Genomic DNA, 15,760 nt, shown 5'->3' on the forward strand with positions numbered 1-15,760 from the left:
GTTTAACTTTGAGATAGAAATTAGCATTTTTAAAAAGTGATATTGTACTTCTTTTCATTCACTCTGGCTCAAACTGAATGCTGCAGTTGCCAGCTACTCAATTTCAAATGTTTTGGGAAAATAATAAACTTCCAATTAACGCTGTACATCTTACATTCTCTTACACACAAAACACAAAGTTTTGAGCAAGGACAGTGTGCAAGCTTCTGTAATAACATTTAAATAAAACAATACATATAGCATCTGGCTCAGTTCTCTGACACTTTTTGGGCATTCCACAAATAGCCGTACATTCTGGTTTAGAGGCAAAAGCTCTGCAGAGTGTCAACGTGAACTGGGGGCGGCAGCATGTGTATGGAAAGGCATAACTCAAATGAAGATCAAGACACGTATGTGCAGCTGGGCGTGGTGGCTCATGCCTGTAATCTCAGCACTTTGGGAGGCCAAGGTGGGTAGATCACGAGGTCAGGAGTTTAAGACCAGCCTGGCCAAGATGGTGAAACCCTGTCTCTACTAAAAATATAAAACTTAGCCGATGCCTGTAGTCCCAGCTACCTGGGAGGCTGAGGCTGGAGAATCGCTTGAACCTGGGAGGCTGAGGTTGCAGTGAGCCAAGATCGCGCCACTGCACTCCAGCCTGGGTGACAGAGCAAGACTTCATCTCAAAAAGAAGAAAAGAAAAGAAAAGACATATATGTGCATGTATGTATACCAGATTTTAAGGTGAAGTTTATTTGGGGTTATTTTGGTGATTATCGATATATAGGACTGAAATCGTTGAGTTACAGGGTACGTGGAAATTCAGCATTAGTGCACATAGCCAAACAATTTCCAAAAGTGGATGTACTAAATTACACTCTAACCAGCATTGTATGAGTGTTCAAGTTGCTCCATACATCATCGAAACTTGGCATCATTTTGAACATCCCGGTGCATGTATAATGGTATTGTATTGGGTGTTAGTTTGCATTTCCTTGATGGTTAGTGAAGTTGAATATCTTGTTACATATATTATTAGCTAACATAATGGTAATGGACTGAATTCTGCCCGAGTCTTGGCCAAATTCACACACTGAAGTCTTATCTCCTTGTATATCAGAATATGACCATATTTGGAGATAAGGACTTTGAAGAGTTTATTAAGTTTAAAAGAGGTATTATGAGTAGTCCCTAATCCAATACGATTATTGTCCTTATAAGGAGGGGAAGAGACACCAGGGATACAGGCAAATGGAGGAAAGGCCATGTGGGGATATGGTGAGAAGGTAACCATCTGCAAGGCCAAGGTAAAACCAAACCTGCCAACACCTTGATCTTTACATTCTTCCTCCAGAACTGTGAGAAAATTAATAAAAATAAATTGTTTAAACCACCAGTCTGTGGTATTTCATTATGGCAGCCCTAGTAAAATAATACAACAATATCCTCTTTTGTAAAGAGCCTTAATGACAGCACTAGAATGCTTTTAGAATTAATTCTGTAATTCTGGAAAACTTACTTTGAATCCCAGAAGTCAATATAATAATTTAAATTCATTATTGTTAGAGTCAAGGAAATAAAAATAGTTACCAGCCAAAGAGCATGAAAACAAAATATTTAAACAACTAAATATCCAAATAACTAAGCTAAGTATTATTTGCAGAGGGTGTAATTTATAAAAGAAACAACCAGAAATAATATATCTGTGTCTATGTTTTCAATAGCACTTTGAAAATACTGAATAATATATATGAAAGGCTTCATGCAAGTCAATCACTTAGATCCAAATGTCTGCTCTGAACTACAAACACCAGTAACTAAGAGGTCTCACATGCTGTAGGAGTGAAGGACACTGGCCTCGGTCCTCCAGGATTTATTGGTGGGAGGGGTGGCATGGTGGGAGGTGAGGATCTGGACTGTATCTTCACTTCTACAGGCGATCCAGGCATTGCTGGCACCCTTTTCTCAGGACCAACTGCAAAGAATCAGAGAAATGGAGGTTAGAGTTTTCTATAAGTTTGCAAAAAACAGACAACAATTTGAAATATCAACTTATTTTCCTAGAGGACTGTGAACATACTTAGTATAATGGGCTGAATAGTGACTCCCTAAAAGATATGTCCAAGTCCTAACATCTGAAACTGGGAATGTTACCTGATTTGGCAAAAGGGTCTCTGAAGACGTCATTAAGTTAAAAATCTTGAGAGGAGATCATCCTAGATTATCTGGGTGGGCTCTAAATCCAATCTGAATGGTGTCCTTAAAGAAGAGATGACAGGCCGGGCGCGGTGGCTCACGCCTATAATCCCAGCACTTTGGGAGGCCGAGGCGGGCGGATCACAAGGTCAAGAGATCGAGACCATCCTGGTCGACATGGTGAAACCCCGTCTCTACTAAAACTACAAAAAATTAGCTGGGCATGGTGGTGCGTGCCTGTAATCCCAGCTACTCAGGAGGCTGAGGCAGGAGAATTGCCTGAACCCAGGAGGCGGAGGTTGCGGTGAGCCGAGATCGCGCCATTGCACTCCAGCCTGGGTAACAAGAGCGAAACTCCGTCTCAAAAAAAAAAAAACCAAAAAACAAAAAAAAAGAAGAGATGAGACATAGACACAGACACATATACAGAGGGAAGCCGGTGTGAGGACAGTCACACTAAGTGGTGACAGAGGCAGAGACTGGAGTCATGCATCTACAGGCTGTGAAGTGCCAGCAACCAGCAAGCCAGGAGGGAGCAAGGGACACATTTGTCCTCTGAAGTCCTGGGAAGGAATCAACCTTGCTGATAACTCAATTTTTGGCTTCTGGCTTTCTGAACTGTGAGAGAATAAATTCCTATTGCCTTAGGCCACTCAGTTTGTGGTACTTTGTTACTTCAACCCTGGCAACTAAAATGAGGAAACAGGGTCAAGGGGTGGCGTGAACTGAAAGTTGGCAGTCTCTAGATAGTGGCTGAGAAAGAAGAAACCAGGTTACAAATGTAGCTTACCTCAATGCAATTTTTTTTTTTTACTTCTCCTTATAAATGAATTAAATTAGTAGGAGGAAAAACTAACATGGGAACTATCTAGACCTAGGCCTCAACTGCATGACATGAAAATAAAATCATGCCGGGCGCGGTGGCTCAAGCCTGTAATCCCAGCACTTTGGGAGGCCGAGGCGGGTGGATCACAAGGTCAAGAGATCGAAACCATCCTGGTCAACATGGTGAAACCCCGTCTCTACTAAAAATACAAAAAATTAGCTGGGCATGGTGGCGTGTGCCTGTAATCCCAGCTACTCAGGAGGCTGAGGCAGGAGAATTGCCTGAACCCAGGAGACGGAGGTTGCGGTGAGCCGAGATCGCGCCATTGCACTCCAGCCTGGGTAACAAGAGCGAAACTCCATCTCAAAAAAAAAAAAAAAAGAAAATAAAATCATAATCAGCTGTATATAAATCACCATTAATAGGCTGGGCCTGTAATCCCAGCACTTTCAGAGGCCGTGATGGGTGGATCACCTAAGGTCAGGAGTTTGAGATCAGCCTGGCCAACATGGTGAAACCCAGTCTCTACTAAAAACACAAAAATTAGCCAGGCGTGGTGGTGGGCACCTGTAATCCCAGTTACTTGGGAGGCTGAGGCAGGAGAACTGCCTGAACCTGGGAGGCGGAGGTCACAGTGAGGCAAGATGTGCCACTACACTCCAGTCTGGGCAACAGAACAAACCTCCATCTTAAAAAAACAAACCAAAAAAACTCACCATTAATAATGACATACCAGATTATACACACACACACACACACACACACACACACATATCAACTACATCAAGTAGGAAAAAAGAGGTGGAGCCAACCTCTCTGACCTCAAGCATGTAAATGTCATTCATGCTATATATTGTTCAAAAAGATGAAAAGTAGAGCTGATTCTACATTAAGTAGATGCTACTTCATCCATGGGAACAATTAATAATAGGCAGCTGTTGGATAACACTAAATGTCAACAAAATTCCATTAAGATAAATTAGATAAACTTCATGATGTTACAATTTGGTAGGTCCGAGCTAACAGGAATCAGACTTGATACCAACGAGTAATATTCTAATATATCTAAGAAGTTATTTTTCCCTATCAAAGAGAACTCTTTACATACTTGGTTAATAATAGGACCAGGGCTACCATAATCACCTTTAAATTGTGCTATGTTCCTCACAGTAATTCTAAGCTTTTCACTTAAGTACCCGACATTCATTCTGCAAAAACTACTGAATTCAAATTAAAGTGCAAAAAATGGGCAGCAAAGGCTCAAATGAGAATATTAAGTTCTGTTTTCTTTCTGTGAGAACACAGCTATAAAGACAACACATAGAAGAGTGTTCACAATCCTGGCAACAAGGAACATCTTTGTGCATTGATGAGATACTTTATAATAAAAAAAAAAGTATCTCCAAATACTATTTTTCTGTTTCGGTTCGCAGTGGCCCTACTTTGTAAAGGGATATAATAAATAAAGTCAATCAAGAAAGCAATGCCTCCAAGTTACAAATCCACTGACAAAAATGTGCAGTTCTCAGAACCATGTGGGCAACACTCTGCCAGCCCTTCCCATCTCCCTGTTCAGGACATTTTCTTTGTGAAATTGATGGTCGTCCTGTCTGATTAGTGGACTAATGAGCTGTTGCGCTTGCCTTTTCTTCCTGGCAGTATTTTCTCAATGTCCTTCAGAGAACAGTTGACACATTTCCAGCTCTTCCATCTGGGGCTCAGCTTTCTGGAGGGGTGGGGGAGAAGGAAAGGAAGGAACTGATGGTTGTCTCGCACTGTAATGTGTTGTGTACAGTGTGCAACAACCTAGAGGGAGCCTTTCTTCAGACCACCTGGCTCTATAGCAAGGGTGCCAAAGGCTTGAGGAGGTCTTAGCAGTGAGATGAGTTTTAACATTCAGCACTTGGGAGAATAAAAAAGTTAGAACAGCCCAACTGCAGAACACTGAATTCTGTGCTCTTACCAACCAAAAGCTTTGATAGTGGGCAAAATCCACCTGCTAGAGAACGGTTTACACACTGATACTTTTCGTCTCACCACCCAAAACCTACAACAGTAGTGTTTTCTTCATGTTCCAAGCAAATAAAGCAGAAAAAGCACAGGTATGAAGACTGAGAGATTTGGTGTGAATTCTCGTTCTGTTACAACGCATGTGAATTTTACCAATTCATTTCACCTTTCCAGGCCTCATTTTCAATGTATGTAAAATGAGTGACAGTAAGATCTACCTGTCAGGAAACATGTAATGATTAAAGATGATGCCTAAATCAGTGCAAGGCATAAAGAAGGTGCTTAATAAATAGGAATGATGATTAGAATACAAAATTCCTGGTGTCAAATTCTGGACACACTATTAACTAGGTATGTGACCACGACCAAGTTAATATTAACATCTGTTTCCAGTGGACAAAGGGTATACTATCAACAATGTATCCATGTAACCTCAGAGATATTGTATGGAATGACCCAAGAATTAATTGCTGCAAAATCACCAAATACAATGTGAAGTCGTATTTTTGTTGGAGGCTAGGTGCCATGAATGCCATTCATGGAGTGAGATCTATCCAAGTGGTCTATAAGATGATATATTCAGCAGCTGCTCAGATGATGGGAAAAGGATATGTTCCAAAGTAGGCATTTTAACCCTCTGCTTGGGGTCACAGTAGGATTATAGTAAGTCCCTGTAGGAAGAAAGCTATGACATGCCTTTATGTCATCCTAGTCACGGTGACATCCTTTTTGAATTTTTATGAAACTGATAGTTATGTGTTATATTCTAGCTGGATCCCATGAAAGAACCAATCATATACTGAAGTCTTTTCAATCTCAGAGAAGAAGAAATTCCTTTCCTTCAATTGTGGCTTGAGTCCATAAACACTACTGCTTAGGACATCAAACAGCTATAAAGATTTAGTCCCTGCTTTGAAAGGGTTTTACAATGTCATTAAGAAAAAAAAAAAAAGGGCAGGGGGAGAGTTAGTCCCAGGAAGCCAAAATAACCCTGAGTTTTGTCATAAGTGTCCAACTCAAATCTAAATTCAAAGTAACTGACAATTTAGTCACCCCATGATTTTGCGTTTTGATTATTCTGAATTTATTTGTGTATGTGTGTGTATTACAAATACATGTGTGTATATATGTGTATATATTAAAAAATAAAACACAGATATGACCACATGTATTACCAAAATCACTGACAGTTCAACACCTAAACAATGGGAAGCCAAAGAACTTGGAAGTCAAATTGGAAAAGTATGTCTGAATCCTTTCTTCACTGTGTGCAATTTGCTAAGCATGTCATGAAAAAGAAAACAGATGAAAGAAGAAAGTAATAAACAGTTCTCTGCGTGACAGCAGTGATATTTTTTCCTACACAGGAATTTAAAGAATCAAAGATGAAACTAAAGAGAACTATTTTGTAGCTCCACAGGAAAGTTACATTGAACAACCAGCAGTCTCCCTCTCATCTGCAGTTTCAGTTACCTACAGTCACCCAAGGTCCAAAAATATTAAATGGAAAATTTCAGAAATAAACGATTCATAAGTTTTATATTGAGCACCATACTGAATAGTGTGATAAAATCTCATGCCATCCCACCTAGGATGTGAATCATCCCTTTGTCTGGAGTATACACCATCCGCTCATAAGTCACTTAGTAGCTGTCTTGGTTACCATCAGATGAACTGTCGTGGTGTTGCGGTGCTTGTGGTTCAAGTAACCCTGATATTACTTAATAATGGCCCCAAAGTAAAAGAGCAGTGATGCTGGCAATACAGATATACCAAAGTGAAGCTGTAAAGTACTAAGTTCTGGACTTCATAAGGAAAGAGAAAAAAAAAATCACATGCTGCAGTTGCCGACATCTACTATAAGAAGAAGGAAAAAGAAATTTGTGCTCGTTTGCTGTTGCATCTCAAACAGCAAACGTTACAGCCATAGTGCATAATATGGGCTCAGTTATGGGGCAAAAGGAATGTATGCAGGGTTCGATATTTCCCATGGTTTCAGGGATCCACTGGGGGTCTTGAAACATATTCCTTGGGGCTAAGGAGAAACCACTGTATTACAGACAGACATCCCAGAAACATCCTACTTGAGAAGAATCATCTATGATAAACTGCCCACAAACAAGGGCATTTACAAATCATTACAAATTGCTTTTGAGGGTTTTTTAAAAATTAGAGACTGGCAAAGAGCAGAGGTGTAAATACAAGATAAAAAATAATGCCGTTATCTGAAGGGAAAGGCTACTCCTAAGCAACTGGAAAGAAGAAAAACTTATAGGTCTCAAGGGGAAAGCATGTTGAGGCAAAAAGTGAGCCTAATGTGAAGAATGCTCCATCACTCACTAGTTGTGTGACAGTGGTATTCTTTATCTGTCCCTGGGGATAATTCAACACGGTTGTATGAAGGATACCATAATGGATATAACAATGGGGTGTATTCTCCCATGTTTTACTTGAATCAGATTTAAAAATATATTAGAACTATGGCTGGGCACGATGGCTCATGCCTGTAATCCCAAGCACCTTGAGACAGGAGGAGTGCTACACACGAGAATTGCTTGAGCCCAGGAGTTTGAGAACAGGCTGAGCAACACAGGGAAACTCCATCTCTACAAAAAAGAAAATTAGCTGGATGTGTTATCACATGCCTGTGGTCCCAGCTACTCATGAGGCTGTAGTGGGAGGATCACCTGAGTCCAGGAGGTTGAGGCTGCAGTGAGCTGTGATCACACCACTGCACTCCAGCCCCTGTGACAGGGCGAGACCCTATCGCCAAAAAAAAAAAAAAAAATTATTAGAATAACAGTTTACCCCACTTTTGAGATGTTTATGCTGTGTGGGTAAGAAGGAGATTTGGCCAAGTGTTCCTGTTTATCATCACTGAGAAAAAATACAGAACATAGATCTTTCTATATTAGAGCTATCTATAAAGATCCATATAGAGATCTTTGCTGTAATGACAGGAACACTGATCAGTCCAAAAAAGGCTGGCCAAGGAAGCCATTCAATCCATTTCTTCATAAAAAATCAGACTTCCAGGACAGGTGTGGTAGCTCGCACCTGTAATCCCAACACTTTGGGATGCTGCGGTGGGCTGATGAGACTAATAGAAGGTAAGGGGAGGCTTATCATTTTAGGCCATGAAGTTTTGACATGGTTTGTTATGTAGGAATAGATAACTGATCTACACCACATACAAATTATCATGTTCCTTATTTTTTTGATTCTTTGTGTTTTCTAATATCACAGTATGTCCTGGAATTCTTAATTCCACAATTTTAAAAAACAACGTATGATATTACATTTTGAAGTGGTATCACAGTTCATTTAAACAATCCCTTATCAATGAACAACTGGATTATTTCCAATAATTTGGTCTTGAATTTTGAGGTTCTCCAGATTTCAATTTACTTGAGCATCCTGGATTTGCTAGGCCTTAGGGAAGTTCAGAGATAAAGGCAGGGAGGGACCTCACTTATGGGAAACATAGACATATAGCATTAGGAAAATAAAGAAACAAAAACACTACCATGTATGACAGCCAGGCAAGTCACACTGCTAAGGTGTTAGCTGGAAAGGTTACATGGGCTTTCCAGGTAGCACATGGGATATAGTTTGAATAGTGCCCCCAAAGGTGGTATCACAGCTAGACCACAGGCTCTCTTCAACCACTGCCGAGGATAGATAAATGTTTTGAATATGTAATTGTCATATAATAAGAATTTCTAGGCCTGGCGCGGTGGCTCACGCTTGTAATACCAGCATACTGGGAGGCTGAGGCAGGCAGATCACCTGAGGTCAGGAGTTTGAGACCAACATGGCCAACACAGTGAAACCCCATCTCTACTAAACAAAAATTAGGCTGGGCATGGTGGTTCATGCCTGTAATCCCAGCACTTTGGGAAGCCAAGGTGGGCAGATCACGAGGTCAGGAGATCAAGACCATCCTGGCCAACATGGTGAAATCCCATCTCTACTCAAAATACAAAAATTAGCTGGGCGTGGCGGCACACGCCTGTAGTCCTAGCTACTTGGGAGGCTGAGGGTGCAGTGAGCCAATATTGCGCCACTGCACTCCAACCTGGCAACAGAGCAAGACTCTGTCTTGGAAAAAAAAAAAAAATTAGCTGGGCATGGTGGTGGGCACCTGTAATCTCAGCCACTCAGGAGGTTGTGGCAGGAGAATCACCTGAACCTGGAAGGCGGAGGTTGCAGTGAGCCAAGACTGCGCCATTTCACTCCAGCCTGGGCAGCAAATCGAAGCTCCATCTCAAAAAAGAACAAAAGAAAAGAAAAGAAAAAACAAAAACAAAACAAAAGCAAAGCAAAGCAAAGCCAGAAAGTATAAGGGCCTTTGAAGATAGCGCACGATTGAAATAAAATTAATACTTTAACACGTACTAACACTAATGATAGAAAAAATTAATTTTTTACATTCCATGTTTATACATATACTGGAAAAACAATTTATAATTCTTATAGCTCAGGAATCAGGAAACTTTTTCTGCCAAGGGCAAGACTGTAAGTATGTTTTTGCTCTGTTGTAGCACACTGTAGACAATACACAAATAAATGGCCTTGCATGTGTTCTGATCAGTCTTTATTTACAAAAAATGGACAGTGCGCCACAGTTTACTGACTTCTGCCATAACCGATTTAAAAAGCTAGAAAACCAGCCTGGGCAATGGAGCGAGATCATGTCTTTAAAAAAAATTAATTAGGCCGGGCGCGGTGGCTCACGCCTGTAATCCCAGCACTTTGGGAGGCCGAGGCGGGTGGATCACGAGGTCAAGAGATCGAGACCGTCCTGGTCAACACGGTGAAACCCCGTCTCTACTAAAAATACAAAAATTCAGCTGGGCATGGTGGCGTGTGCCTGTAATCCCAGCTACTCAGGAGGCTGAGGCAGGAGAATTGCCTGAACCCAGGAGGCGGAGGTTGCGGTGAGCCGAGATCGCGCCATTGCACTCCAGCCTGGGTAAAAAGAGCGAAACCCCCTCTCAAAAAAAAAAAAAAAAAAAAAATTAATTAGCTGGATATAGTGGCATGCACCTGTGGTCCCAGCTACTTGGGAGTCTAAGTACCTACTGAAGAACTATAAAAAGAGGTTGCAGTAAGCAGAGATCATGCCATTGTACTCCGGCCTGGGAGATAAAAGTGAAACTCCATCTCAAAACAAACAAAACAAAAAACTGACATCTATGGCTTTCACTATGTCCTTTGCTTTTCCAACAGAGTCTCAACTCTTGGTTAGTCTTATTTTTATCCAATGCAGTTCAGTAAATTAAAGTAGGGTACCAATTACATAAAGGAACTATAGAATAACAACACACACACACACACACACACACACACACACACACACACACACACGCACACTTGTAGAAGCTAGAAAGGATATACAACAAATTGGCAGAGGTACTTGTCTTGGGAGGCAGGACTAAGAGTTGCAGGCTTGTTTAGTTTCTAATTAAAATTACTTCTATATTGATCATGGTGCTTTTTATCCCTTCCTTTTACAACAACAAAAAAAGCTATCTTCATATTTTTTTGGGGGAAAGCATATAACACTTGTAAAAGACAGGAAGAGTACCTAAACCATATTAGGGACATGCTGATTACAGAAACAAAATAAATATCAGAACGAAAGGAAGAATAGAGAGAGAGAATACTGTAATTCTACCTTTATTTAAAAAGGGGCAGAAAATTAAGTGTCTGGAGAAGAAAGGATTCTTTTACTCAGCTTTCTAAATGTAAAATTAATCTCTCTCTGTCTCAATGTCATAACTAGTGATCTCATCTATACAAGAATAAAACTCCTGGAAACCTACAGAGCTTGTGGCACATCTCTTAGGTCTACCTGGTTTTTGGAAGAACCTCAAAGATGACTAACATATCTACAAAGGATCACTTGGTTTATGAATATACTAACTTCCTCCCTATGACTTCTCTGTCTTCTATCACTGCCATGAGACTTCAGACACAGAAAAAAAACAGTATAAATATCTCTTACAACTTGATAATAACAAACAACTGAATTTCAAGAATGTGCAAAAAAAAAAAAAAAGACTTGAAGAGATAATTCCCAAAATAATTATTTACAAATGGCTAATAGCACATAAGATGATCAATGTACTAGTCATCAGCAAACCACAAATTATAACACATCAACAAACGAACAGACTACTGATAGATAAACCAGACAACACAGACAAACGACAAAGGCATTAGGGTAAATAAAAGATGCTAGATTTAAAAAAATATACATACTGTATTATTCCATGCATGTGAAACTTCAGACATGAAAAAACTAGTTACAGAAAGCAGATCAGTGGTTATCTCGAACTGATGGGAAAAAACTGAATGTAAAAAGGCAGGGATGCTAGACAGCATGGTTACCTTCCTTTTTTTCCCTTGGGACCAGGTCTCATTCTGCTGCCCAGGATGGAGTGCAGTGATGCAATCATGGCTCACTATAACCCTGAGTTCCTGGGCTCAAATGATCTTCCATCTTAGCCTCTCAAGTAGGTGGGACTATAGGCATGTACCATCACACCCAGCAAAATTTTCTTTTAAATTTTTTTCTTTTTTTTTTTTGTAGAGACAGGGTCTTATCATGTTGCCCAAATTACATTTTTTATAGTGATAGAAATGTTCTATATATAATGATTCTAATGTTGAAATACAACAGCGAAAACTCAAACTATATACAGCAAAATGGGTAGATTTTATTGTACATAAATTATACCACAATGAAGCTGAGAAGAAATAAGGAAATCAAATCCAGCTATGTATTCCTTAGAAAATCACAATCAAGTTTATTAAAAACAAACAAACAAACAAACAAAAACAAGGATAATTTAATATCAGAAAATCTCATACAGGCTGGCACACTGGCTCATACCTGTAATTCTAGCATTCTCTGAAGCCAAGGCAGAAGGATTTCTTGAGCTTGGCATTTTTTTTTTCCCCAGATGGTCTCACTTTGTCACCTAGGTTGGAGCGCAGTGGTGCAATCTTGGCTCACTGCATCCTCCGTCTCCCAGGTTCAAGTAATTCTCCTGCCTCCCAAGTAGCTGAGATTACAGGCATGTGCCACCACGCCTAGCTAATTTGGGTATTCTTCGTAGAGACCCTTATTGAAACCCTTAGTAGGGTTTCACCATGTTGGCCAGGCTGCTCTCGAACCCCTGACCTCAGGTGATCAGCTTGCCTCAGCCTCTCAAAGTGCTACGATACAGGTGTGAGCCACCTCGCCCAGCCCCAAAAAATTGTTTTTAATTAGCTGGGCATGATTTCAGAATTACCTTTGAAATGCCCAGTAGATGGTCTAATAGAAATGCAGGATAAGTAGCTGGATATAAAAGTGTGGTGCTGAGGCCTGGGTGTGAAACTCTTGAGTTTGTGATTAAATGTGTTCAAATAATGGCATATAGATTCTACATGAAGCCTGAGAACAGGTATCTTAGAAGAAGTGGGTACAGCTCTCCAGGTATTCCAATTCTTAGAAATCATGAAAGACACTAAACAAGGAGACAGAAAAAGAAAAGCCAAGGAAATAAGGGGAAAAACCAGAAGCCAAGTAAAGAGTATCACCTGCTGGGCTGTAAGCACTGTGAATTTCATTTTTCTTAAAACTTATTTTTTAAGCCCATACTGGCTAAAGCATTGTGAATTTCAAGACTAAATATACAAATAACATAGGAATACAAGCTAGCTCTTTAGGTTATTATGATGATTAGATTCATAATTAATAAAATGCCATTTTAAACCTACTTATTTGAAAACTTGTTTTTATCGAATTATCAGAAAGAATACAGGAACAAAGAAGGTAAGAACAAGTATATTATTTGTAACAAACGATATATTAACATTTAAGAGACTGCACATAGATCTTGCAGCAGAACTTAATTGGGACAAATACAGTGGCTATACTACCTTAAGCCAGGATAGAGTTAATACAGAATTTTCCTTACTCCCTAGATTTAAGACCATCTCTTAGCTGAAACAGAATATACAGTAAATATAAAAAGCTTGTATGCAGCAAAAGATGAGATGAAAAGGTTAGTTTGGCAAAAGAGCTAAATTTCAGACCAGCCAGAGATTTATATTCTTGAATACTCAAAGGTAGGCTAACATGGAAGAAAGACAACTGGGCATGAAACTTTAACTGAGAATCCTGATCTTTCTGACAATTTATCAGCTACTGTGGAACCCTAGACAAGTCACACCAGAGCCTTGGTTTCTTCTGTAAAATGGAGGAAAGGAGGTGTTAAAAAGCAAATAAAGTAACAGATTAAAAAGTGCTGTAGGCCAGGAATGGTTGCTCACACCTGTAATCCCAGCACTTTGGGAGGCTGAAGCGGGTGGATCAAGTGAGTTCAGGAGTACGAGATCAGCCTGGTCAACATGGTGAAAGCTGGCCTCTACAAAAAAAATACAAAGATTTAGCTGGGTGTGGTAGTGTATGCCTATAGTCCCAGCTCTTTGGGAAGACTGTCTGAGCCTGCGAAGCAGAAGCTGTACTGAGTCGAGACTGTGCCATTGCATTCCAGCCTGGGCAACAGAGCAAGACCCCTTCTCTCTCTCTAAAAAAAAAAAAAAAAAAAAAAAAAGTTCTGTATAAGATTTTTCAAGTATAAGGTATTATTAGACAGCTATCTACCAGGAATGCGTTAAGAATCATTACACCACTACATGCTGAGGGTCTCTTCCAATGCTAATGATTTTAGCATTTAAAGATATATTGTAATTGCCTGCCAACATCAAAACCCTGCTGATAACATTAATGCAAGTTAAAAGCAGTTAGCAACACAGCTGACCTGATACTGTAAATAGGGAAAAGTAAAATATGGATTGTTGCTTCCCAGCTCCAGCAAATGTTTACTTAGAATCATATATCTACTCCAACTGCACACCATCTGTTTCAGGTCTCAACCAACTTATTATTTCTCACACAAACAGTAAAGACTTAAATTAAATTTGATTAGCATCCTGCCTTTGTATGGAAGCTACCCCTACCACAATAGAAATCAACTGAATCCCAACCTCTTGACACTGTGTCACATTACTGCCCTGGCCACACATGAGCAACCCAAGTCAGAGAACTCAAGAATCAGCTAACTTTAGTCTTCTTGGCCAAATATAACCCTCACATGTTTTTCTGGAGACAGGGAAAAACACTATCAATTTCTCACACAGCTAGTTAACGGCTTTCCTAGGATTCAAAAAGCCAGGTCTCTTGGGTTCCAACATTTGATACCTCTTGTGATAAATGCCTCCGGAACACAGAACCTTCTAGAATAAATATAGCAGTAAATCCTGACAGTCCAGCTCTTAAATATATCACAATATTTCATGTCTCCCATCTCTACTGCTAAACTTTTGCCACTGTCATCTCTCACCTTGACTGCTGCTTCTGCCTTTAACTCCTTCAGTCCATTCATTTATTATCCAAAATACTGATTTAAAAGCCTAGAACAGATCACGCCACAGACCTATTTAAACTCTTCTAATGGCTTCCTATTGCTCTTACAATAAAACAGAAACTCTTTACCTTGGCTTGAATGCCATGATCTACCCAACAGTTCTTAAAATATGGTCTTGAGACCGTTGGGGGTCCTGGAGACTCTCTGGGATATGCGTAGGGAGGAGAAGAGGAAAGGTCAAAACAATTTTCATAATTGTGGTAACATGAGGTCATGTATACTTTTTACTCTTTCATGAGTGAATAGTAGCTTTTCACAGAGATTACACGATCAATGTAGAAGCTGATATAAGAATCCAGTTATCTTGTATTAAAAACCAGTCAGAAGGCCAGGCGCAGTGGCTCACACCTGTAATTCTAGTACTTTGGGAGGCCAAGGCAGGTGGATCACCTGAAGTCAGGAGTTTGAGACCAGTATGGCCAACACGGTGAAATCCCATCTCTACTAAAAATACAAAAATCAGCTGGACATCATGGTGGGTGCCTATAATCCCAGCTACTTGATAGGCTGAGGCTAGAGAATCACTTGAATCTGGGAGGCGAAGGTTATAGTGAGGTGAGATTGTTGCCACTGCACTCCAGCCTCAAAAACACAGTGGGACTCCATCTCCAAGGGGAAAACAAAAACAAAAAACAACTAGTCAGAAATTTAGAAAACTGAAAAAGTGTCACTCCTATTAAATGTTTGCTGTGGAAAATATTTATCATAAAAGTGTTATTTATATTTATCAGTTTATTATGTAATAGGTTTTTTTTTGTTTGTTTGTTTGTTTGTTTTTTTTAAAGATTCCCGCTCTGTCACCCAGGCTGGATGATAGTGGCATGATCTCAGCTCAGTGCAACCTCCACCTCCTGGGTTCAAGAGAGTCTCCTGCCTCAGCCTCCTGAGTAGCTGAACTACAGCCGTGCACCACCAAGCTTGGCTACTTTTTGTATTTTTAGTAGGGACGGGGTTTCACCTTGTTGGCCAGGCTGGTCTCAAATTCCTGGCCTCAAGTAATCTGCCTGCCTGGCCTCCCAAAGTGTTGGGATTACAGGCATGAGCCAGTGTGCCTGGCCGTATTTTTCAATTTGAAAGACTAACAGCTCTGTGTGTATGTGGGGGGTGGGTGGATCTGGATAAATATAGCATCTTTACAATGGAAAAGCCTACGTAGAGAGTTAATATCAACAAATGATATAATGTCTGCATTAGTATACAATTAAAAATGTAGATATTCAGCTTCTTTATAGTTAGCACAGTTAATGGAGTCATGATGTATATG

At 40.1% G+C, this 15,760-nt stretch overlaps 1 protein-coding gene across 3 annotated transcripts in view; it reads right to left on the reverse strand.

The window, feature by feature from the left end:
• The window catches only part of CBFA2T2 (CBFA2/RUNX1 partner transcriptional co-repressor 2), a 138,705-nt gene that overhangs the window by 36,733 nt on the left and 86,212 nt on the right, over nucleotides 1–15,760 (reverse strand). For all 3 annotated transcript variants that reach the window (XM_032295232.1, XM_032295231.1, XM_032295233.1), the window contains exon 2: nucleotides 1,811–1,954. In XM_032295232.1, coding sequence (XP_032151123.1) covers nucleotides 1,811–1,954 — 144 coding nt within the window. The remainder of the gene's footprint in view (nucleotides 1–1,810; nucleotides 1,955–15,760) is intronic.

This window comes from Sapajus apella, unplaced genomic scaffold (assembly GCF_009761245.1).
Source record: "Sapajus apella isolate SASKATOON/1434 unplaced genomic scaffold, GSC_monkey_1.0 scaffold33, whole genome shotgun sequence".
Lineage (NCBI taxonomy): Eukaryota > Metazoa > Chordata > Mammalia > Primates > Cebidae > Sapajus > Sapajus apella.